The sequence below is a fragment of the Mus caroli genome, chromosome 12, assembly GCF_900094665.2.
Source record: "Mus caroli chromosome 12, CAROLI_EIJ_v1.1, whole genome shotgun sequence".
In the NCBI taxonomy this organism is placed as follows: domain Eukaryota; kingdom Metazoa; phylum Chordata; class Mammalia; order Rodentia; family Muridae; genus Mus; species Mus caroli.
The window spans coordinates 29,368,837-29,392,582 of record NC_034581.1 but is presented as its reverse complement, the minus strand read 5'-3'; the positions used below and the strand labels follow the sequence as shown (position 1 = coordinate 29,392,582).

Below are 23,746 nucleotides of genomic sequence, written 5' to 3'. Positions count from 1 at the left end.
TCAAACTCAGAGCAGTGACGAGTAGCCCAGCAGCATCAAGTACTGATGAGAATATTCATTTCTGAGCTAGCTGTACCAATTCTATCTCCATGGGGAACAAGTTCTTCAAGCAATATTTTATTTCTTTTAAAAATCTGGTACATATAAAGTTCTTCGGTATGATTTTACAGTCACCTGTTTCTGGAAATATTACATAAAAAATTATAATTATGCCCCAAACATAAAATATCATGTAATTCTATCCCCACCTTTTACAGATTTAAAGATCTTTATCTAGGTGAATGGTTTTTAAAAACAATTAGTAACGAGTCTGTTTCTAAATAGCTCTCTCTCTGCAGCCTGTCTTCTGGGACGTTAAAGCTGATCACTTCTGTCCTAGAAATTGTCTCTACAATGGTCCCTAAAAAACAGCGAGGAGGGGAGGCTAGCAGGAGCCCTTTCTGAGTTTACTCTCATTTCAATGGACTACTTTTTTTTTTTTTTTTTAATTTCATTAGCCTTGTCAATATCTGCACCAAGAGAAAAACAAATACACCCAAACACTTAGGACTGATTAAGGGAAACCAAATTGTAAACATTACCAAGGGAGAAACTTAGATGCTTAAAGCTTTTTCCGCTTCTCAGCCTGTGTCCCCCAGCCCCTTGGACTCCAGGCTGTCTTAGACACAACTAACATTTATAGAGAACCTGTGCTGAAGACATTTCAAAACCTCTATACCCATTTGCTTTTCATATTTTTTTTTCAAGTCAGTTTAAGAGAAAAAAGATTTATGTGACTGTTTTACCTGCATGCATACTGTCTGTGAATATATGTAGTACCCGTAGAAGCCAGAAGAGAACATTAGATCCTCCTAGGAGTTATAGCTGTTTATTAAATGTCATGTGGGTCCTCTGGAGGAGCAGTCAGGGCTCCTAACCCCTGAGCCATCTCTCCAGTCCAAGGTCAATAATCTTTATTTCCATGTTTTCAGATACAAATATAGGCTTCACCTTGTTAGCCAGCTTGGGAGCTGGCCAAGGACAGGTTCTAATCCCAGCAGTTTAGCTTCAGGATGGGGAGGGAAGAGGAAAAAGGAAGAGGAAGGAGGAGGGAGGAAAAGATGGTATAAGAGAGAGAGAGAGAGCAGGAAGAGAGTACACCTCACTGACTGATATATCCCAGGCTAGCCTTGAACTCCCCAAGCAGGCAAGGATGACCTTAAACTATGGAGTGCTGAGATTCGAGGCTTGGGGTGCCATAGTTGGCTTATTTATGCAGTAGTGCAGAAGGATGAACAGGGCTAGCTAGACAAGCAGTCGTCCAACGGAACTATGGAGACATGCCTGGAAGCTGTATCTCCTCAGTCAGTAATCTGTCCTATTTGAGTGGCCAATTATAAAATATTTACCAGGAAGACAATCTAATAGTTATATTTTTCAAACAAGAATGAAATGTCTGAACCATTTTAGTCTGTTCTATTGGCACTTAAAATTACTATTGTAATTCTATCTCCTGCTTTGAAAAGAGGTTCCATTTTGCAATGCTTATACCTTTAGGATGAAGAGTTCATTGTAATATAACAACGGGGCATTCTTTATTTTAACTTCTTTATTGTTTGCTTATTAAACATACATTCTCAAACTGACACTTTGTCATGAATAAAGCAACAAAAATAAGGCAATACCGTAAGATGTGTTTTACATACAAACGTCATCTTGTAAGAATAGGAAGTCTGAATCCCTGTACAACAAAAAAAGTCAGCAACAAAAAGCACTGCATTCTGAACAGACACAAATGTGTGTGTAAAGACAGCACACACACAATACAGCTTACTTAGGTTCCTTTATGAGCATAATTCCTTAATCACCCTTTTGTGAAGAATGAATCTTAAGAAATAAATCTGAACTGCATTTATTTTCACAATATCAATGTTAAACTCAGGAGAAGAAACATCATTGACTAAATGTTAAANGTTTCAAACGTAAAAGGCAACCTTAATTTTTAGTAACCCTCTAAACAGGGACTGGGGGGAAAAAAGTATGAACAAAAGATAGTAAGCAAGCATCATTTAGAATGCCTACATATATAAATCCATCTTGGGAACCATGCTCTTTGCAAGCCTAAGAAACCACCGGAAATAATGAATATACCCATGCAACACAAGTGCAAAGTTATCTCTACACATTTGTTACAATTTTCAAACTCTTGCTTCTAAGACAATTTTAGTACACCTAATAAGTACAGCAGATCATTTAGAAAAACAGAAACAAAATATAGACCCAGTCTTTGCAATTCAAAAAATTTTTAACATGAACAATGTTCAAATATAAAATTGCACTAATTTTTTCTAAATATGATTTATACAATCAAGGTTTTCTTAAACAAGCCAAGCCTTAAAGATATGATGTGTACAAACTAACAGTAGTGTATTTTCCAAACACATTCTTCCTATATTATGATANGACATAACTGTTTTCTGAATGAAGGTTTATGTTAAAGTTTATGGTGTAAACACTTTAGAAGCAACTTAGTTAAATTATTGTTCAATTAAAAGTAACATCATCTCATAACAGGCTCCTGAATTTTCAAACTTTCATGTAAAAATACATTTACATCTTAAATTTCTAGAAAAGCCACGTTTTAAGTAGAAAAGCAGCACATTTTTAAACCCACCAATTTACTGAAAAAGCCATTACTTTTTATTAGAAACAATAATGCTTCTCAAGGTGTTGGCAACAAGGCATACTAGAGCACACATTTCATACAGTGTATTTCTCCCCTTAGTTACATTCCAGAAGTGGGTGGGCCACCGCCTTGGCTGTGGGAAGCTGATGTATTTGATGGACTATGTAAGCTTGTACATCCTTGTACACAAACCAAACATTTCTTCCCCAAAGTATCATATTCAGAAAGCCAAAGATCTATAAAGAGGAAAACACATAAAAATCTAATGTTTGCTTTCAGATACATACAGAGTAGAATAAAAATGAAGACTACATACAGTCGACTGTACAAATTATGGATTGCTAATGACTTATACCCAACATGTTAAACCTCTATAACTAACATAAAACAACAAAAATGAAAACCTTTTATTTCTGCATGTAGAACTTCTGATTACATCTGAGAAAAGTGAGATCTTCCCTTTATTACTTTGAATTTAGACTTTGGTATCCAGGGTGAGGAGGGTCGACAGGGAGCCGAGTTTGCATCTTTTACGTTTGTACTTTTCTTCCATTGACGCTCCTCCTTCCTTCCCTCTTCTAACTGCTCACTGCTATTCCAACAGCTGGAGCCAGATTGTACTTTATATCCTACCTCATCAACACGGAAGAATTTCCTTTCCACATACTCATAGGACTAGATGAAATTTCAGAGGGAACAAACTGAACCTACCTATGCCATTTAACAAAGGTCTTCCAACACTCCATGATGTGACTTATGAAGTAAGAGTAGAGTAAGAGGCTTGCAGTACTATGTAACTAAAGAGCAAGTGCTTTACAAGTCTTCGTGTAAGTGCACACAAAATTCTTCTGAACTTGCTCTACTCAAAGCACTCTGTTAAGCTCCACGTTCTGACTTTTACATTACAAAGTTATAAACACGAATGTGGGTAAATTGCTTTATAAGGCAGTACTGGCATCAACTTATGTAAAAGTATTTTCTTAACAAGCCTTCCAAAATAGAAAATGCTCAACATTATTGATAACAAACTTCAGTTTGATGAAATAGAAAAATATTCAATCAATTTCATATATTAAATTTTACAAATTTAAGAAACTTTAAAACTATTAGAGTTTTATGTATTCTTAGTAAAACAAACTTAAAGAGAAGAGGATCAAAGTCAGATCTAGTTCAAAAGCTGTGTCTCCTAAGAGGAATATAATGCATGAGATATATATGTTTTCTTAGCTGTATAGTGAAGCTAACAATACCATCTTTCATATTCCCCTCAGAATGGCTGAATAACTTAAGATACTATAACACAGTGGGTGGTACATCATTATTAGCATCTTCTTCTAGTCTTTATAGCTTGGTTACAGGTCATATTTTCCATATATATATATATATATATATATATATATATATCTCCTAATTAGAACCCAAATGGCTGAATAAAATCAGAATAAATTTATTCACATTACTGAAAGTTCCTGCTTTCTTAAATGTTGTTCTAGTAAATGAAACAAACCATGTAAGTATCAGACACTTACCACAGATACATTCAGGGACCCCATACTAGTCACAGAGGCAAAGTAACAAGACACTCCTGATTCTGGGTTACAAGGATCAAGTTCCTCAACAATTCTGTGTCAAGTAGCTATTTTAATATCTGTAAGAGCTTTAGCCCAGGCTGAGGAACTCACCAACCACAAAAAAGTAGCAACAAGAGTAACAATAAAGTCCTAGAGAAGAAAAAGCAGTTAGTGCATAATCAACTTAAAAGTAGCGCATTTCATATCAGCAATAACGAAATCAGGATTCCCTTTAATTCCACGGTATCAAGAAATGGATGGTCTTCATAATTTACTCTGTATAGAAGGTCACATTCTGTCTAATCACCATTGGTATTTACTGTCTCTAGCACCATGCCAGAGACATAATAAGACTTAATCATCATTTCCTTATAAGTCTGTAACTTAAACTTTTATTTATATTTGAGGCAGGGTTTTGTTAGCCCTGAACTCAGAGCAATCTTTTCGCCTCCTTGCAAGAATGGCTGGGTATTCCTTTTTTTTTTTTTTAAACTTTTTATTTTCTATTTTTACTTCTAATTTTAGTGAGTGTGCACACCTACATGTGTTCACATGGAGAACAGGAGTAAGTCAGTGCCTTCTTCTATTGTTCTCAACCTTATCTGTTTGAGACAGGGTCTCTTACTGACCTGACATTCCTCTTTTTGAATTAGGCTGTCTAGCCAGCAAGCCCCCAGGACCCACCTATCTCTGCACTCTACACTAAAACTAGGGGCCCACATGGCATGGGTGCTGGAGATTTAAACCCAGATCCTCTTGCTTTTACAACTGCTCTTTATCCACCAAACCATCTCTAGCCCTTAAGTCCACTTTTGACGCAAAAAGGCAAAGTTTTGTAAGTTGTCACCATAATCTTGACTATCTACTCTTAGAGTCACACTTTATTCTACTGTCAACAATTAAGTGCATTTCTCCATATCTTTTTTGTTTTGCTTTTTTGAGACAGTATTACAATGTAGTACTGGCTGGCCTGGAACTGAATATATAGGCTAGGCTGGCCGCCAGCCCACAGAAATTCATCTGCCTCTGCCTCCAGGGAATTAAAGGTGTGCACCACCAAACCAGATGTTGTGTTCATTCCATAATGTCTCTTGATCATCATCATTGCAAGTTGCCGACCCTGCTAAGACCTATAAACTGATGCTATCAGTTTTTCTCTTTTAACTGTCACTCAACTTTACTCACATCATTACTTCCTTTAATTATATTCTGTTATAACCCCTTGCATACACAAATAAACTCCCTTATCCTCCTATATTCAGATAAAATTCTAAGTCTTGCCAAAAATAATTCTCCAAGAAATCAATTAATGAAGTAGTTAAAAAATACAACCAAGTCTTTTTTAGTTTTATAACTATGAATTTTAAGAATGTTCATTGTATTAGGAGCTATAAAAATGGCTCAATAGTTAAAAACAATGCCTATACTTCCAGAAGACCCAACTTCAATTCCCAGCAACCATATGGTGGCTCATAACTGTCTTTAATTCCAGTTTCTGGGAATTTGACACCCTCTTCTGGCCTTTGTGGGCCCAGCAGGCATATGGTGCACAAACACCTATACATATAAAATTTTTAAAAACTATGGGGTTTTAATTAGGGAGGAAGAGGAAGTTAAATATAGAAGCAAGGTAAAAATAGCAGGATGTCTGAAGTCATGCTGAAGTTATTATCTAACTGCCTAAAGTTACATAAGTCTGTGTATACATGTAGTTTAAATGAAAATTTCCCCATTTAGGCCAGCAATGTTCCCTGTAAGAGCCAAGAGCCATAACAGACTTGCTAACAGAAACGCCAACACCAGGCATAAGATTTGTGGTCAGGGTTGTCCAAGAAACTTCCCGCAAATTGCTGTTGCCTTTGGTTGTCCCCCAGAGATGCAAGGTCCATTCCTATTGCTGAAGACACTATGCATTTCTGATACAGAACCCAGAGAACCTGAGCTGGATCTGACCTGAATTTTGCCTCCTCCCTGAGGACTAGCTTTCATGGTACCAAAAGGCACCATGCAAAATTCTAAGAGAGAAAAAGCAACCAATAGACCTATTCAGCTATAATACCTATGAATCACAATGACTAACATGGTATGTATACCTTGGTCAACACCAAGTTATACAACTGAATGTAAAGCCTCCTCAAGGAAGGAGGAAATCAAGCCTGACTGGAAACCTAGCCAACTACCCAGCAGTAGAGAAGTCATGGAATTTGGAGGAAAAGCTATTAACTGCCACTTTACTAAATGAACCAGCATAATCCCTAACTACACTCTAAATATCTACCTCTATACCCACAGAGAAGTGTAGTTCTCACTGCTCAAAGAAACCCTCTCTTTGCAATAGGCAGAGACGGTCACAGAAAACCACAACTGATCAAAATGTAGGGAACAAGAGAAGAAAAGGAGGCAGAAAGACTGTTAAGAGACAGAGGAACAGGAAGTTTGCTCTGAGATTATGTCTTCTAGAACTGTCAGAGAAACTACACCTATGAAGTCTATCAACATGGCTGCCTAGAGATCTGAACAAGGATGACATAATAGACATGCTAGTATGGAAGGAGGAGAAGCCCAGGTGGTCTCAACCCTAGACAAAGAACAACAGACAACTAAGGAATGGCCAGGGTAAGAGAAACAGTCTTCCCCAGTGAAGAGGCCGATTGGTTATCCAATATCAAGTGATCAGTTGAAATCATCTACATACAAGCAACGGTATATGAACTGAGCAGATTTTATTTATATATTTAGGAAAAAATATACAACAAAAATCAAAGAAAAGGATACCATGAATTTGGGGGTGGGGGGAACCATGGGAGAGGTTGGAGGTAGAAAAGGGAAGAGGGGAAATGATATAACTATAATTTCTTTTTTTTTTTTTTAAACTTGGTAATTTTATCTTAAGTTTCAAGGGTAATTTGAAACACGAAATCATGGAATTATTTGTTAGCTGTCTCTTTTTTTTTTTTTTTTAGGTAATTTCCTCAATTACATTTCCAATGCTATCCAAAAAGTCCCCAATACACTCCCCCCATAACTATAATTTCAAAAAATAAAAAATTACTATAAAAATTTAAAAGAAATGCTCACTATAGTGACAAAAAGATGAAATAGTTTCTTTTGAATTTCAATTGTTTTCTTCTGAATCCTGCTATTTATTACATTCCCCAAAATATAAATGAAGGTTTTAATATTTAATACTGGATATTTTTTATAGAATAACAAGATAAAGAAAAAACTAACAAAGCAACCAACTTCTCCTTATCTAATCTTTTCTGCTGGACAACTGAAATATTGTTCACTAGACTGGTTACAAAGACCTAAATACTTGGAGTAGACCTCTGTACCATGATGTTGAAGGCACCCTGTTTGGATGTCTGTGAATTAAAGGAAATGGTCTGAAGTTTATTATAGCTTTGATATTCCTCAAAGTATGAGCTCCTGTTTGTTAACAGCAAAGTTAACTCAAACCAGTTAGTTCAAACCCAAAACTGAGTTCTAGGGCTTTAAAAAAAAAAAAAAATCAGTGGAATTAAAATTTAATTATCTTGGACCAGTGAGAGGCCTTAACAGATAAAGGTACTTGTCACTGGGGCTGACAACCTGAGTTAGATCCCTGAAACCCACAAGGTAGAAGGAGAGAGCAAACTCCTGCAAGCTGTCCTCTCACCTCCACATGTGCAGCACACTGAAATATATGCACATGTGCATACACACTGAAATATATGTTTAAAAAAATGAAAAAGATTTGAATGATCTTATCAGCCACCTTTAAGTTACACAGTGAATAAGTATTTGTGCTTAGAGGACAAAACCAAGGGCTAATTAGACAAACACGGATATTTGCATTTAAGCTTTCATTAATTCTGGTCCTTTTAAAATGCACAGATCACAGAAAACAAGTATCATGGCCAGCATTCTCTGAATTGTGGGAACACTACCCCTGTACTCCTATACTTTCTAAGTACTTCTTTTCTTTTGGAAACCCAATAAAATATCATAGTAAGCAAAATTCCCCAATGCTAAATTTATAGCTTTGACCAAAATGTCACAGTTCTTAATTTTCAGGTATTTACTTCTTTTTGAATTCTTTTTGAATTCTTGTTTTTTCTGGTTATACTTATTTTTGTGTATGTGTATATAAACCTTGTATATAACCTCGTGTGTGGAGGCCAGAACCGAATGTCAGGTGTCTTCCACAGCTGGGCTCTACTTTTTGAGGCAGGGTTTCTCACTGAGCCTGGAGCTCATGGATTTGGCTAACCTGACTGTCAGTGGGCACCAGGGACCCACCTGTCTCCACATCCTCTGTAGTGCTGGGGTTATAATTTATACTTCCTTGTGAACTCAGATCTGCAACGGCCTGCAGAGCAAGAACTTTACCAACTGTGGCATCTCCTCAGTCCACTGGTTCTACTCTTTAATTTGCTGATAATTACATTAAGGCATCTACATATTTCAAAAGTAGGAACTTTTCTGAGCACAGCACACAAAATAAACCTCTGATGAATGAAAAGTGAGGAATTACTGTGGTCCCTAAAAATTATGTCCTCCTAGACTCTCGTCACATAGCAGTCTAAGTAAATGGTTCTACCTAGAGCTCTGTGATGCAGCTACCTAGCGCTTCTGGGATCCAACCAACAAATCAAAACATTTGTAGAAGATTTTGGAATTTGAAAATCCCTTTTGCCACGTTTCATTTTTGATAGCCCTGATTTGGTGTACCACTATGCCATCTGCTACTTAATATGAAAAAGTGCTATATTAAAAAAGAAAACCTAGACTAAAAACTTTGAAACTAAAATACTTAAAATACCTTAGTACAGAATCAACAACTTATGCTTATTAGTCACTAGCACCTAAAGGCCAATGCGACATTTAAAACATGAGTCCTTTTTATACTTATGAGTAAATTTAAATAATTAAAAATTCAACTTAACTTTAAAAATTTATTTTATTATTTTAAATTTTGTATGCATGTGTGTGTCTAGGGGCACTGGATTTACAGAGAGTTGTGAGCCTAACACGGGTCCTGGGAACTGAACTCAGGTCCTCTAGAAGACCAGTGTGTGTTCTTAACTGCTGGGTCATCCCTCCTGATCCTGCACTTTAACTTTTATAAATAAGAAGCCCCCATTGTGCTGGGCACGGCAGTGTACGCCTGCATTCCCAGCACCTAAGAGCAGAAGCAGCAGGAGGATCAGGAGGTTCAAGGTCATCTTTAGCTACTTAGCAGGCCAGCCTGTGCTATATGAGACCCTGTATCACAAAACCAAAAGAAAACAAGAATAAATACTTCTCTATTATACGAGCAAAAACCATTGATGAGACCAACTCTGGAATATCTGTATGATCAATAACAACACTCTAATATAGAGACTTACTTCTGAATCTTTGAATCACATACTAGATTGTTTTGATCATGTAGAAAGCTCTCTAAAACTACTTCTTAATATTGACTAAAGTATATTATTTTTTAAATTATTAGATAAAATGCAAGAGAAGGTTAATTTTTTATTTAGTAAAAAGGAAATTTTTTGGTATAGTGACAAAATACAAAAAAAATCTTTTAATAATATAAATTAAAAAAAAATCTGTGATCGATCTAGTCACTTTTTAAGGCAAAACCTAAAATGTTCAAAGCTACAGATTCCTAGTTTGTAATGAATAAACATTTTAAAAAGGTAATTAATAGCCAAGAAGCATTTGAATGAATACATCTAGCTTTCTTATACTTATCTAGACATAAATAGAAAATCTGTACAATAAAAAAATGTTTTTCTTCTTTACTTACCATTTACATTCTTATGATCCAAGCAGCAAAAATTAAAAATAAGTTGGTAAATACAATTTATCTTAATAATTCCTTCATTTTAAAACAGCCTTCTATTTAAGGTCAATTCACAACTTCTTTAAAGACTTCAGTGCTTTTTTCACAGCTACAAATGCCGAGTATCACAAAAGCCTCCACACTATCACTGACCTTTATAGTGGAGGTCTAACATAGACCATGGCTAGAGTTGCCATTCATAACCCAGGACAGTCTATTCCCTTTAATATCAAAGATTATTTTTATTTCTAGCTCAGTAGACTCTGAAGCCCTTAAAAAGGTATAAGGACTTCAAATCCAAATCCTTTGCTGACATTCAAAGGTTCAAATGTAACTTACTGATACCAGTGATAATGAATATAAGAATAATCTGGGCCAGTGTTTAGCATAAAGGCAGCCATACACAATGTATAACATAGAGGGTCAGGCAGAGCCACACTCTAAAGAACGCTCTATTTTAAAAGGTCAGATGTGAACCTTGGGCCCCAGTTCTCTGAGAAAGACCATGAAGATCCCTGAGAAACCCAAGTGACATAAGGGAGTTTGGAGAAAAGGAGAAAAGGGTGAGAAGCAGAAATGGGACTTGTACAAGTTGTCAAATTAAAAACACTAAGTTCTTAAACGTTTGCTACTTAAAACTTAACAAGTTAACAAATATTTGAGGGTTTTCTAGGCTTAATAAGAAATCCCTGAAGCATGAACAGACTGAAAATTGAAGTGAACTTAATAACTAAAGCTCTCCTCCTATCAAACACATATGCCAACCATTTGTATTTCTAGTAGGGAAACCATCTGCAGTTACCTTGAACTGTAACTTACTTATATGTGTGCATACTACTTTTGAACTGAGACATAAAACGGTTACTTACGATCATGGGCAGTTTGCGACTATCCCGGTAGAGGTTCGTGTAACCAACATAGAGCACAAGGGCAGCAATGCAGTACAGGAACACAAAGACTGCAAATGTAACGTAGAACTGTGCAGAAGAGGAGTAATCACCTATGAGGACCTGCTTTTCCCAGTTCACGTCACACACATTGACATTTGGAGGTGTATGAAATGATGCCTGATTCAACCTATTAAAAAAAAAAGAGAGAGAGAGACTCATAAATACACAAATGACTGGACCCTCCTAACACTAAAATACTTAAGCAGAATATTGCCATTTCAAAATATAATCCCCAAGTACACTAAAAACATTTTCTTTTTGAAAAAGACTTAAATATTTAACTAAACCAAAAGTCTCATATTACATATACCCCAAATTTACTCAGTAATAGGTTTATGACAGATTGAATCTAAACTGACTATAAATGGAATTAAACACTTTAACATTTATCGTATTAGAAGGAGTTATAAGAATACTTTACAGCTCACACTTCTGTTCTAAGAGGCAGAGGTCTATGGCACTAACTCCAGGAGACCAATTATGATGATAGTCTTCTTCTTTGTTGTTTAAAAGCTATTTTCAACCAACCTGCAGACTCAGTTTTAATTTTTACTTCATGTGTGTGGATGTTTTGCCTGCATTTATGTCTGACTACCACCTGTGTGCCTCATGGCTGCAAAGGCCAGAGTGCATCAGGTTCCCTGGAACTAGAATTCAGACAATTGTGAGCCATATGTGAGTGCTGAGAATTGAAACCTAGGTCTTCCAGCCCTTAACTGCTGAGCCATCTCTCCGGCCCCATGGTGCATATTTTAACCCTTGATTAACTAGCTAAATGAAAATTTACACTGCCTTACATTTCCCCCATTTATAAATTATAAAACCAGTGTCATTAAAGATGGTTACTGTACAAAATGAACGGTTAAGAGATGGAAAACCTTTGATGATTAGTAAATGGACCTAAGTCCATTTGGTTGAGGCAGGGTCTTGGAACGCTCCTCCTACCTTAGCTTCCCAAGAGCTGAGACTGATGAGATTGCAGGCCTCTGCCTGAATCCAGAATTGTTAAAGATCCTAATGAGTAAGTATGAAGTCAGAGCAGCTGTTAAGCAAGTAAAAGATTACTCACCTGAATGGATAACCAAAAGTAGCTGTCACAGTCTGGTTCTTATTGCCACCAACTTTAGGACAGTTCACTTGAATTTCTGTTTTGCCCTTAAACCCACCACAGGTGGCAAAAGCAAAGATGGAGGCAAACTATATAAAATGAGACCAAAAAAATAGAAAAACAAAAGAAAACAAAACATTACTACAACCAAAACAAAGGCCATTAAAGCCTAAGTACATGATCATTAAAAACAAGTTCATAAATATTCTAGCAAGTACTAACCATACAGTAAAAACTTTATAAAAACATGCGAATGTCAACATGTGAGATTTTACCTTCCCAACTACAATATACTAGCCCATACAATATGAAATTCAGAGAAGACTTGCTGGGCATGGTGGCAGAGGCAGGTGGATTACTTTGAGTTTAAAGCCAGCTTGGTGTACACAGAGTCAGAGTTCCAAGTCAGCAAGAAATAAGAGACCCTGTCTCAAAACAAGCAACCAAAACAAAACAAAACAAAACCAAAATGAAAATAAGGCCCATTTTCCCCTATCAAAACTTTAAATGCAAATAAATTGAAGGTGTTTTGGTTTTTGAGTGCAAGCAATCAGTGAACTGTTGAAAACAAGAGGTTGTTAGGAAAGAGATTCTACTTCATGAACTTGTGAATCATCACTTCCACATAGTTCAGGGTTTGAAAAAGCAGCTGGAAACAGATTTCTTGATTATGTATATGCTTAAAAATATAACAAAGCTTCCTTAAATTCTACCTATAATTGAAAAACCCAGAAGCATCCTAAATATTGCGAGAGTCATATAAACTAGAATTCATTTGTACAACAGAATAAGCTTTTAGTTACTACAATATTGATGATTAATGAAACATTCTCATTACATAGAGAATTTGTTCATACAATTTACTACACTTATATCCACACCTACACATAAAGAGGGTAAAATCCAGAAGAGTTATACATGAAAATTTTAATACTGTTCATTTCTCAGTGCAACACAAGACACAAGATTTAACTTTTTTTTGTCTTATAGATTGTTTTCCACAACTAAAGTACTTTGTTTTGGGTGCTGTAGTATCTGAAATTTCAACACTTAAGTAAATGTCAATGGTTCTTGTTTTCAAAATACACATGGACTCTATTTACCACCACTTCCTAATCTAAATGGCCAGCATACCAACCTCCTGGCTGGATTCTGCACTAATAGCCTTAATAGCAGTGTTCCTGATTCCCGCTCTGCCACAGTTTCAGTGCACTACTAACAGAACAGCCCTGCAGTTTAAACCCACACATAAGGCAGGATAGTACCTTCCTCTAAAGTCCTCAAACAGCTCCTAAGTTCTTTAACGTCTTTTCCTTCCCCACTATCTTTACCTCACACACTGCGTTACTTTTTCCTCTTCATTATCATTCCATGCATTACATATCTGCTAGCTAGTCACTAAACAACTCCTTCAGTGTCTTCACTGGCCACTCCCTCTAACTGTAACACATGCTCACTTCCTCAGCTCACTATGCTGATGTAATCTTAGCAGAGACGGTTCTCCCCTACCACCCTTCTCTAATATTATATGTACACTGTTCCATTTCTTCTTCAGCACGTTCAAGATTGTCTATGTACTATACTTACTGTTTGTCCTTCCCAGAATAGAAAACTAAAGAGATTTGGGGTCTCTTTGCTAAAAGTTACACCCATCAAACAGTAGATACATTTTTATGTGTAATTCCTATCAAAGCCTATATAGTGCTAACTATGTGATGCTGTAGTTTGGATGAGTGTCCCTAGGTCCCAGTACATACTGCCAGCCGACAGCATAATGGGGGAGTAGTAAACCTTTAGGAAGTGGAGACTTACTAAAAGAAAGGTCATTCTTTTCAAAGAAATATGGGAAACCTGACCCTATCTGTCTCTTTCTGCGTCTGGGTTGTCTTGAAGTAGAGCTGCTAAACCAAGCACTACTTACCACAGGTCAAAAGTGACTGCCAACGATAGATCAAAACCACTGAAACCGTGAATCTAAAACCTGTCCTCCTTTTAGGTAGATTATCCTCAATTATTTTGTTACAATAATGGAAAGCTAGATATGGTTTCTCATGAATCATTCCAGGGTATTAAATCTTACAGGGTATTAAATATTATAATCAGTATTGTAATAATAATAATAAGAGGTTCCTCAACAAAGAAATACACAAAAAAATAATTTGGTAACACATATGAAGAGCCTGCGGTAATGTGTACATACAGTTTGAGATATTCTGTTAAGATTTCATATGTATCAACAGATATGAATATTCTCTCAAAATAAATATACATGAATATATAGAGTAGGAGAAAAGCAAGAGCTGAGTCTTGGGAATAAACTCACATTTAAGGTTATTAAAAGTAAAAATAATGTAAATAAACTGAACCAATAGATCAAATTAAAGCCAGAAACAGGTTGGAATCTTGAACATTTTTACCTGATAGTTTGCCACTGCACGTCACTGAGCAAGGACGGTGTTGACCATAAGGTATGTCTAGATCCTTTGACAATTCCATCAAGAGGAAAAGCTGAATTTCCCTTAAGTTTTACCTATACAGAGTTCTGAATATGGCAGAAGAAACAGGTTCCTTCTAATATTATGTTATAATAAGACTGCTATTTCTGGCATATAGCTCAACTGGTAGCTTATTTGGCTACCATGCAAGAAACCCTGGTATTGATCCCAACATGGAATAAAATAAGCATATCTGTGATCCCTGTAATTAGGAGGTAGAGGCAGAAAGGACTATAAATTCAAGGGCACCTTTGGCTACACAGTGAGGTCTTTGCCAACCGAGATACATACGACTGCCTAAAACGTTTAAACTACCCTCCCACAGCCAATTTATGTTTCTTGTCTTCTCTTGAACGTTCTCATTACTTCACGAAGCCCCCTGCCATGTTGGGAGGAGATTCAGACTATTCAGATGCTGGTGGGGTTTGTTTTTGAGAAACAGTCTCACTAGTCTAGCCCAAGTTAGCCTGGAGCTCATTGGGATCCTCCTTGAGTGCTAGAAGCACAGGCATGAGCCACCATACCCAGCATGTAGGTCTCCCCTGTGCCCCATGTCACATGCTAGGGACTGAACCCAAGGACTGCAGCATGCTCTGCCAAGTGCTCTACCCCTATACCCTTAACCCCCTTCAGGCAAATTTTAGAGGCTTTGCCTATAACCACATGACTGAGCTTGAGGATAAGAGATTAGTACAGCCCTGGCTCATAGCTGACAATAACCTCAGGAGAAGCCCTGAACCCAAACTCCCAGATCCCTTCCACATAGATCCTATGAGATAATAAATATCTGTTGTTTTAAGTTGCTAAGCTGGGGTAATTTATTATACAGTAGTAGATAACTAGTAAAGAGCTATTCAATAAATGGTACAAGTGAGTTGTGAACTTAAATGAGAAAGCTTTAAAAAAAAGAAAATCTGCGACAATGTAGAGGAATTTAAAATTCTTTTAAAAAGCACTACCATAAAACATAGGTAATTTCAATTACAGATAAAATAAATTAAGATAAAAAGTCAACTTCTGAATATAAAGCAAGTTACAAAGTAGGTGAAATACTTATAAGAAAAATGTCATAAAGGACTCAATTGTCCAAAGCTCTCAGGAGACCCTTTCTCAAGTACTGAGACTTACATATGTATGTTCACAGTAACACTGTTTATATCAGAGGACTAGGGAGGGAGGGAAAAGCAATGGGAAAACAGATTATAGTGGTATACACTTACAACTCAAAGTTATATATCAAAAAAGATACAGATGTAGTCTAATAATTACCCTGGCTCCCTGCCGTCTTGCCCTGCACTCAAACCATCTTCTAAAAAGATGTATATGCATTAGTCAAAGGTTTCCTTGCATGTGTCTGTGATCCACCTGAGTGCCTGGTGTCGTTAGAGGGCTGAAGAGGGCAACAGAGCACCAGGAACTCGAATTATGGATGGTTGTGAGCTGCCACATGGGGAATAAAACCCAAGTCCTTGGCAAGAACTAGTGATCTTAATATCTAAGCCATCTCTCCAGCCCCTCATTCTTAGAAAAGGAGGAGGACAAAAAGATATGGGAAGCATAGCTTGTCACATTAATATAGATGAGTTGCAGAAACCTAATGCTGAGTTTAAAAAAAAATCATGCTGCATAAGATTATACAGAAAATGAAACTTGTAAAAAGGCTTTTGTTCTGAAGCTAAAGAAAGCCTCACTTTGTAGATGAGGCCGGCCTTCAACTCACGTAACTGTGTAACTTGCTGTCTCCACGTCTATGTTTTGGCTTGCACCAGCATACCTAGTCTTGAACCATCTTTTTAAATCTGCTCGTATCACATCCACAACTCTTTGTTTTGGCATGTAACTAGATTTCACTGGGAGTTGCTAAAACAACTTTTCCTGTTTCTAATCTCATTCCAATCATCACACATCTTGTATTGTGTGGGCTCTAAAGAATTAAATTCAATAAAATAGCCATCAGCTACTGATGGCTGCAGAAGAGTGAGTGTTGCCATCTAAACTGTGACATGCTGTAATGTGAACTATGCCATAGATTTAAAAGATTTAAAATAAAAATACACAGTCTGGGGCTGAGAATGTAGTCAATTGTTAAGGGATCTTGCCCAGCATGTACTAAGTCCTATGTTTATAACGCGGTACTGAATAAACGGGAAGTAGTGGCACATGCCTGTAATTCTAGCATTCTGGAGGTGAAGGGGGATCAGAAGGCCGAGGTCAGTCCTGACTACACAGGAACCTTTGTTAACACAACATTCAATTACTCTGTGACTTGTATATTTTTGTTTGCTTTATTTTTTTGAACAGAGCTATTTTAGAATGATGTCACACTAGTCTGAAATAGCAATCTGCTCATGTAACCCTAGTTTAAAGGGACTCCTCCAATACTTTTCAGGTCTATATTTAAAAAACAAAACCAATACTTTCCAAACATGGCATAAATGGCATGGCTCATGCAGCTGCAACTTTTTCTTTCTAGATCTGGCTGAACTATGTTCTCTGTCAGGTACTGTTATTACTGCACATTGGACTGTTCCTGAAACACACCAGTATTTATGTCTTTGTTGTACACATTTCCTCTGAGAATGCCCCATTCCTGATTTTTTTTTAAAGCTTCTACCTATTTCACTGTGATAAAACTGATAATTCTCCTAAATTGCTATAAACATTAATCCATTCTGTATTAACTCTACGGGTAGTATTTTTCTTGTGTATCCTGTTATATAAAAAAAACAAAGACAAACAAAAAGCCACCTTAGTTTCTTAATGTAGCAATTAGAGAGTACTGTACTGTTGTATCCAGTGTTGTGTTCACACTCGCAATTCTTGTATTCACATTACCCAGAAAAAAAGGCACAAGGTACACATTTATAATAACAGAAACACCCAAAATCATTTTCAGAGTAACTATACAACCACCCCTCTCTCTCTCTTTTTTTTTTTTTTATTCTACAGAATGTCTGATCAAGATTAGAAGTTATATACTAGCTGGACGTGTTGGCATATACCTTTAATTCTAGCACTTGAGATGCAAAAGCTGGCAGATTTCTGAGTCTGAGACCACTTTGATCGGTACAAGTTCCAGACCAACTGGGGCTTTGTAATGAGACTCTGCTTCAAATAACCACAAAACAAAACAAAACAGAACAAAACAACCCCTCACTACCATGACCAAAACAGTAACTTATATACTGGATGCCCATCAGTAAAACCTAACCTGACCTGACCTACATCTAAGATTTGTATAAATCTTTCAGTTTGTATTTTTAAAATGTAAATTTATCATTAAACCCAGGGCACCTCACATAAAAGCTGGGCTTCCTGATAAGGCAACACCAGAATCACATTCGCATACAGAAGTAATCAGATGGAACAGAAGTTACATTAAAAACGGGGCAGGACCTTTCCACATTGGCTCCCTCTCTATTGCAGAATGCATTTTAAATCTGGTAGTCACACTTTTTCCCCCCTTTCACACAGTTCACTCACTTTATCTGGGTAGCTCTATGAGCCTGTTAATCTATACTATTAACACTATATTAATAAATAAGTGACACTAGTTAGTTCCTTGCCCTTTCTGTAATTTATTTTTCCCATCCCCAGCTACCCAAGAATAACGACAGCACAGACATGGAATTCAATCTCCAGCTGGGCATCAGCTTAAACATTTAAACTTCTATTTATATAGTTTTAGACAAACTAAAACCTTACTGCTGAGCCTGGATATTAAGAAGGTCATATGTGAATGTAGTAAACTAGCTATTCTGAATCCCATACTTGGAAGGACAAAACAATAACTTCACTTAATTTCTTATATTTAGTGTTCATATATTCCAATGTGAGTGTCCTTGTCTAGACAGATTTATGGAATAAAATAGATGTAACAAAACTAACGTTTACATAATGTGGTTTGAAAATGTCTGCTATGAAGTGTAGATTGATAATCTATTCATGTACAAAAGAGAACTGGAGGCCACGTTGTAAGACAGAATTAAGATTCTACTTAATCAAATTAGAAGTTGCGGGGGGAAGACATTATTGCAATACCATTTAAATGCAGACTAAAAATATAAGCTGGGTGTTTGGCACGCATGTAGAAGTCCATTACTCAGGAGTTAGAAGCAGTAAGATCAGGAATTCAAGGCCAGCTTCAGCTATAAAGTAAGCTTGAGGCCAGCTTGGACTATATGAGACCTTATCTCAAAAATCAAGCTAAAAAACCCAAAATATATAAATGTACATTTGTTCTAAATATACAGTATGTCTTAAGGTACTAACACTGAAATGTACGCCCAAATTACAGATGCATAGAGGAGCTTTGTGCAAAATTTTTACACAGATGAAAGTTCATGCAGAAAAAAATTGGTGACACCTGGTGTTTTTAGTAAATTATCTATCCTACATCCAGAGTCACGGTACTATTTTCTATTTATACAGCTTACTCCTCGGAATTCTACAGGAAAGAACTGGAATTAATCTAATTTATGAGTGCCAAAATAAAGCACTTCTAGTTGTAGGATCTTCACTGTTACTCAGTGTCATCATTAAACCAAAGTTATCTATCTACATTTCTTTATGTTTAATATTTCGTTTTCAAAGTTAAGCAGTCAAAATATTTAGAAGTAGACCTGAAAATATACTGCAAGTGAATGTTCCTATAAAAAAACACATTTATTGTTTTTACTAAGTTAAACACTGAGAACACTGACACTTCAAGTTACTCTCATGAAATGAGTAATGAAATCAGAATCAAAATGCTTATTTAAACTCCCTGTACTTCTGCAGTACAACCACACAAACTTCTGCTAACAGTCCCATAACCCGTCAGGACTTAGATTCCTGAGACAGAGCTGAAAGAGCTAGAAGTCTTTTCTGATTAAGAATGATTACGAAGAGATCATTATGCTGCAAGCATTTGTCATCTTTATTCTTAAAACATGTTTGGTTGAGTTCAGCGCTATATATTCCAAGGACTATAGATATATTTGCTTTAAAATCATTTTCAGGGCCAGTGCCTTAGCTGCTGGCCACTAAGTCTCATGACCTGAATTGGATCACTAGGTCCCGCATGGTAGGAGGAGAACCAACCCCAGCAAGTGATCCTCTGAGCTCATGTGATAAATAATAATAATGAAAAAATCCAGACTTTTCAATTATTTTCATGATCTTTGGAGTAAATAAGCACCATTGTTGCTGATTTGTCTGGCTTGTCATGAATAAGTTATAGTATGGAGCACTGATAAAATTTGTGTTTTTAAATAAAAAAGAATGGTTTTCTCTATATGTTTCAGTGTATTTGATAAAGGTTCAATTTGTCTCTTCTCCAGAAGGGAGATGGGTCCAGGTCTTCCTTGTTAGGTAGCTCTATCTTTTCTTAAGTGTGAGTGTGTGCGAACACACACACACAAGATTGCACTAACCTGTGCACACCTGTAATGGAGCCAGAGGCCAATCCAATGTGAGGTATCTTTCCCGTATTGCTCTCTACCTGATTCTCTGATTTCAGGGTTTCTGACTGAACCTGAAGCTTATTATTTCTGCATGACTGGCTGGCCAGGAGCCCCAGGGATCCACCTATCTCCATCTGACAGTACTGAGGTTACAGATGTGTGCCCGCTGGGGATCCAAACTCAGGTTTCTGCAGCAAGCACTTTACCCACTGAGCCATTTCCCCAGTCTCTCTACCTTTTGAAGTACTCATATCTAACTAGGGCATAGACCCAGAGGTTTTGTTGAGGTGTCTACTCTATGCTGTTTTTCATTGCCAACAATGTTTTTCTTATAGTAAAACATTAATCTCAGCCTGCATACCCCTGAGAGCTCCCAAGACGTTCCCAGGCACCTATAAAGGTAAAAACTCTTTTGGTAAAAACACTAAAACATTATTTATTTGAGTATATTGACACTTGCACTGATTGAAGTCTAAAACTGCTGGGCTTTAGTAAAAATCAGCAGTTTTACCAAAGTATATCCACTAACACACACACTAGCAGTTTGGAAATTAAAAGATTGACTTAAGAATATGTGTGACAGCTGGGCAATGGTGGCACACACCTTTGATCCCAGCACTTGGGAGACAGGGGCAGGTGAGTCTCTGAGTTGGAGGCCAGGCTAATTTACAGAGTGAGCTCCAGGACAGTCAGTACTACACAGAGAAACCCGGTCTCAAAAAACAAAATTGAAGAAAAAACAAGTGTTTGATGAAGCAGTACAAATTAGTTTAACAGAAGTGGGAAACACAGGGGGTTTTGTTGCATATCAAGTTATAATGGCTGGTTCTAGACAAAGTATTTAAACAAATGAGCTGTAAACTGAAACTAGTTTTCATATTTCTTTGTAATACACCACCTTTCTCTGATGGTCAACCTTCACTGAGTTCCTTCCCTTACCGGATATCTACCCACTTAACCTACATTAATACAGTTTCTGATTTTACTGAGACTGTTCTTGCTAGTGCCGTCAACGGTCTCCTGATTACTAAAAGCAAGGGGCATGCTTTGGCTCTTACTTTAAGTACGTTCTCCATAGCACCTGACATTATTGAACATTCTTTACTTGAGACTCTTAACAGTAATAAAGATGTTTCTCTCTACCTTCCTAACTATTCCTTTCTTCTTTGCTGGCAAGCTGAGTCTTTAGTCTATACCAGTATTTAAAAACTGTTAGGTTCATATATACCAGGGCCTATAGGAGACTGACACTTAAACTATGTGAAGGGATTATCTACAACATATCCTTAAAAACAATCCAAATACTTTTCTGCCACAGACAATAAGGCCATCACCAACCCAAGTGACAAATAGAACCATCATCATAAAAGTACTACTTCTATACATAGTTTAATTTCTAGTCATCTCCATCCTTACTACAATTAATTTTAGGTACGAATAATTTCTAAAGCAGCAGGTTTCTCTCCACGTTGGGCTATTTTTATACTGTTAACAACTAAAATTTTCTAAACAGGAAAATCCAATGATTGACTCGGAATCTGAGCTTAACTGGAAACTACCTAAATACGACCTGATATTCTATAGCTTGTACACATAGGACCTGATATTCTATAGCTTGTACACACAGGACCAGTTTTTCACAACTACCCTCAGAAGGAACAAGGGCTTTGAACTTGTTATAATCATTTAGAACCATACTTTTGCCCAAAATGTTCATCCAACCAAAAACCTCAACTTTTCCTCCCACTAACAGGACTCTATTTGCCTAGAAAGCCAATCCCTAGCTCACTAGTACTCACTCTTCAAATGTTCTTCCATCTATAAAGTCTTCCCCAATGATGCTTTCCGGTCTAACCTACTACTTTACAAGTATCTCTAATACACAATTTACCATATGGCATTTTTATAGTCTCCATTACATCCTTGAATGATCATGAGAAAAAGAGAGTTTGATTCACATCTGTAAGCTGGCATTCAGCACAGTGCTGGTATATGCTACCTACTCAAATATTTGTTGGGTAAATATTCACTACACCATTAACACTCTATAGTCTTACTACAAAATTACTGCCTGTGTAATAGGAGGTTTTCAAACTGAAAGTATTATTTTAAGAAGCTTAAAGATAATTTCAACACACAACGAAATTACTCCTATTTTAAAATATCCAAGAAAAGATATAAGCTGCCTCTTATTTAAGTGAAAATCTAAATTATTAAACTGAATTGTAACATTCAATGAGACTAAATGTTAGGTTCATTCTTAACACACATTGACTTCTCCCCTATGACTTTTGGAATTAAAATATCAACCTTCTTCTAAACTTAGGGTTGCACAGAAAATCACGTGTCTCTTGCCAGTTGCAAGAGCAGCATTTCAGTTTTCATAAAATTGAAGGCATAAAGTGTAAATACAAAAAATAAGAGCGAGCAGTCATCGGAGAACTTCAAGCTCTACGCTAAAACACACGCACGAAATGGGAGAGTTCTTATTTTTCACCCTCAACATGAACTGTGAAGGAATTAAACGTTATCGGCTATGAAAACACTACCTGACTGCACACGGGGCAAATAAATGCCAAGTGCTTACATTAACTCTTCAAGTCAGCACCCAACTATAGTGGGCCGCTAAGTTTGAAGGAAAATCGCAGAGCTTGATAAACTAGCTGCACGTGACAAGGTCTAACTCGTAAGTCTCCTTTGATGTTAATGATTGCTTGGCAGGAAAGGGCAGAAAGCTGACTTTCCAAGCAGGATGTTGCTATAAACAATCTCGACGTCCAGGCCAGGCGTTAAATGGGCCGACCATTTAATGCGTCGGGGCAAGGGCTTTGCCTCGGCTTCTCTGACACACACTATTTTTAACAGGAGCCCGTACCCGCCGCCAGCGAAGGGCGCAACCCAGGTCTAGCCTCGCCCGCGGAAGGCGCGGGCCTCCGGGCGGCCGGTATCAGTTGGACCGCAGCAGGAAATCCTGTCTTCCTTTGCGGATGGCCGTGGAGCCTGAGAAAAAAAGCGAGCGAGCTTCCACGCCTCCGCGGCTAGGGGCGGCCGGGAGAAGCCGCCCACACCGGCGACTCGACTCGACGCCGGCCGCCATCTCCGCCCCGCGGCCTTCGAGCGTGGGGGACTCCCTCACGACCGCGTCCCCGCCTCCCGGCAAGGCGCCCCGCGCTGGACCGGGCGAGGTCGGCGTCGCAAGCTGCACTCACCCACTCGAGGATCTTGATGAAGCCGAGCGGCTCCTTGAGCGGGTTGAGGTTGATCTGGAAGGCGGACATCCTCTGAGGGAAAGGAGGGAAGAGAGTCAGGACGCGGGGCGGAGGAGGGGAGCGGCGAGACCGGAGCGACTCGGCGGCGAGAGCGGGAGGCGGGGCCGGCGGGGCTGGGGGCGGGGCCGGAGGGGTGGGGCCGAAGGGGCATCAGGGCGGGACGGCCTGGCCTTTGGGGCGGGGCCGGGCGGCCGTTGAGTCCGCGCCGAGGAGACAGAGAGGGAGAGGCGAGACCAGGCCGAGGCGGGGCTGGGAAGGGCTGGCTCCTCCCCCGGCCGCACCTGACTCAGCCGGCTGAACCGCTGGCGAACCATGTTGGCTTTGGAAGCCATGCGTGTGCCGCACCCCCTTCCCCAAAGCCTAGCTCTGTCCCTACCGCGCACGCGCGCTCCCTAGGCCCCAGACTCGCTTCCGCCCTTTGCGAGC

At 38.0% G+C, this 23,746-nt stretch overlaps 1 protein-coding gene across 1 annotated transcript; it reads right to left on the bottom strand.

Annotated features, from left to right (window-relative positions):
* Positions 1 to 2,061: 2,061 nt before the first annotated feature.
* Sypl1 (synaptophysin like 1) lies at positions 2,062 to 23,729 on the bottom strand. The gene is given in 7 exon segments (XM_021179525.2): positions 2,062 to 2,839; positions 2,842 to 2,901; positions 4,195 to 4,386; positions 10,924 to 11,131; positions 12,074 to 12,201; positions 23,261 to 23,332; positions 23,602 to 23,729. Coding segments are annotated over 7 exon segments (786 nt in total). The 5' UTR covers positions 23,653 to 23,729; the 3' UTR covers positions 2,062 to 2,764.
* Between the last annotated feature and the right edge of the window lie 17 nt (positions 23,730 to 23,746).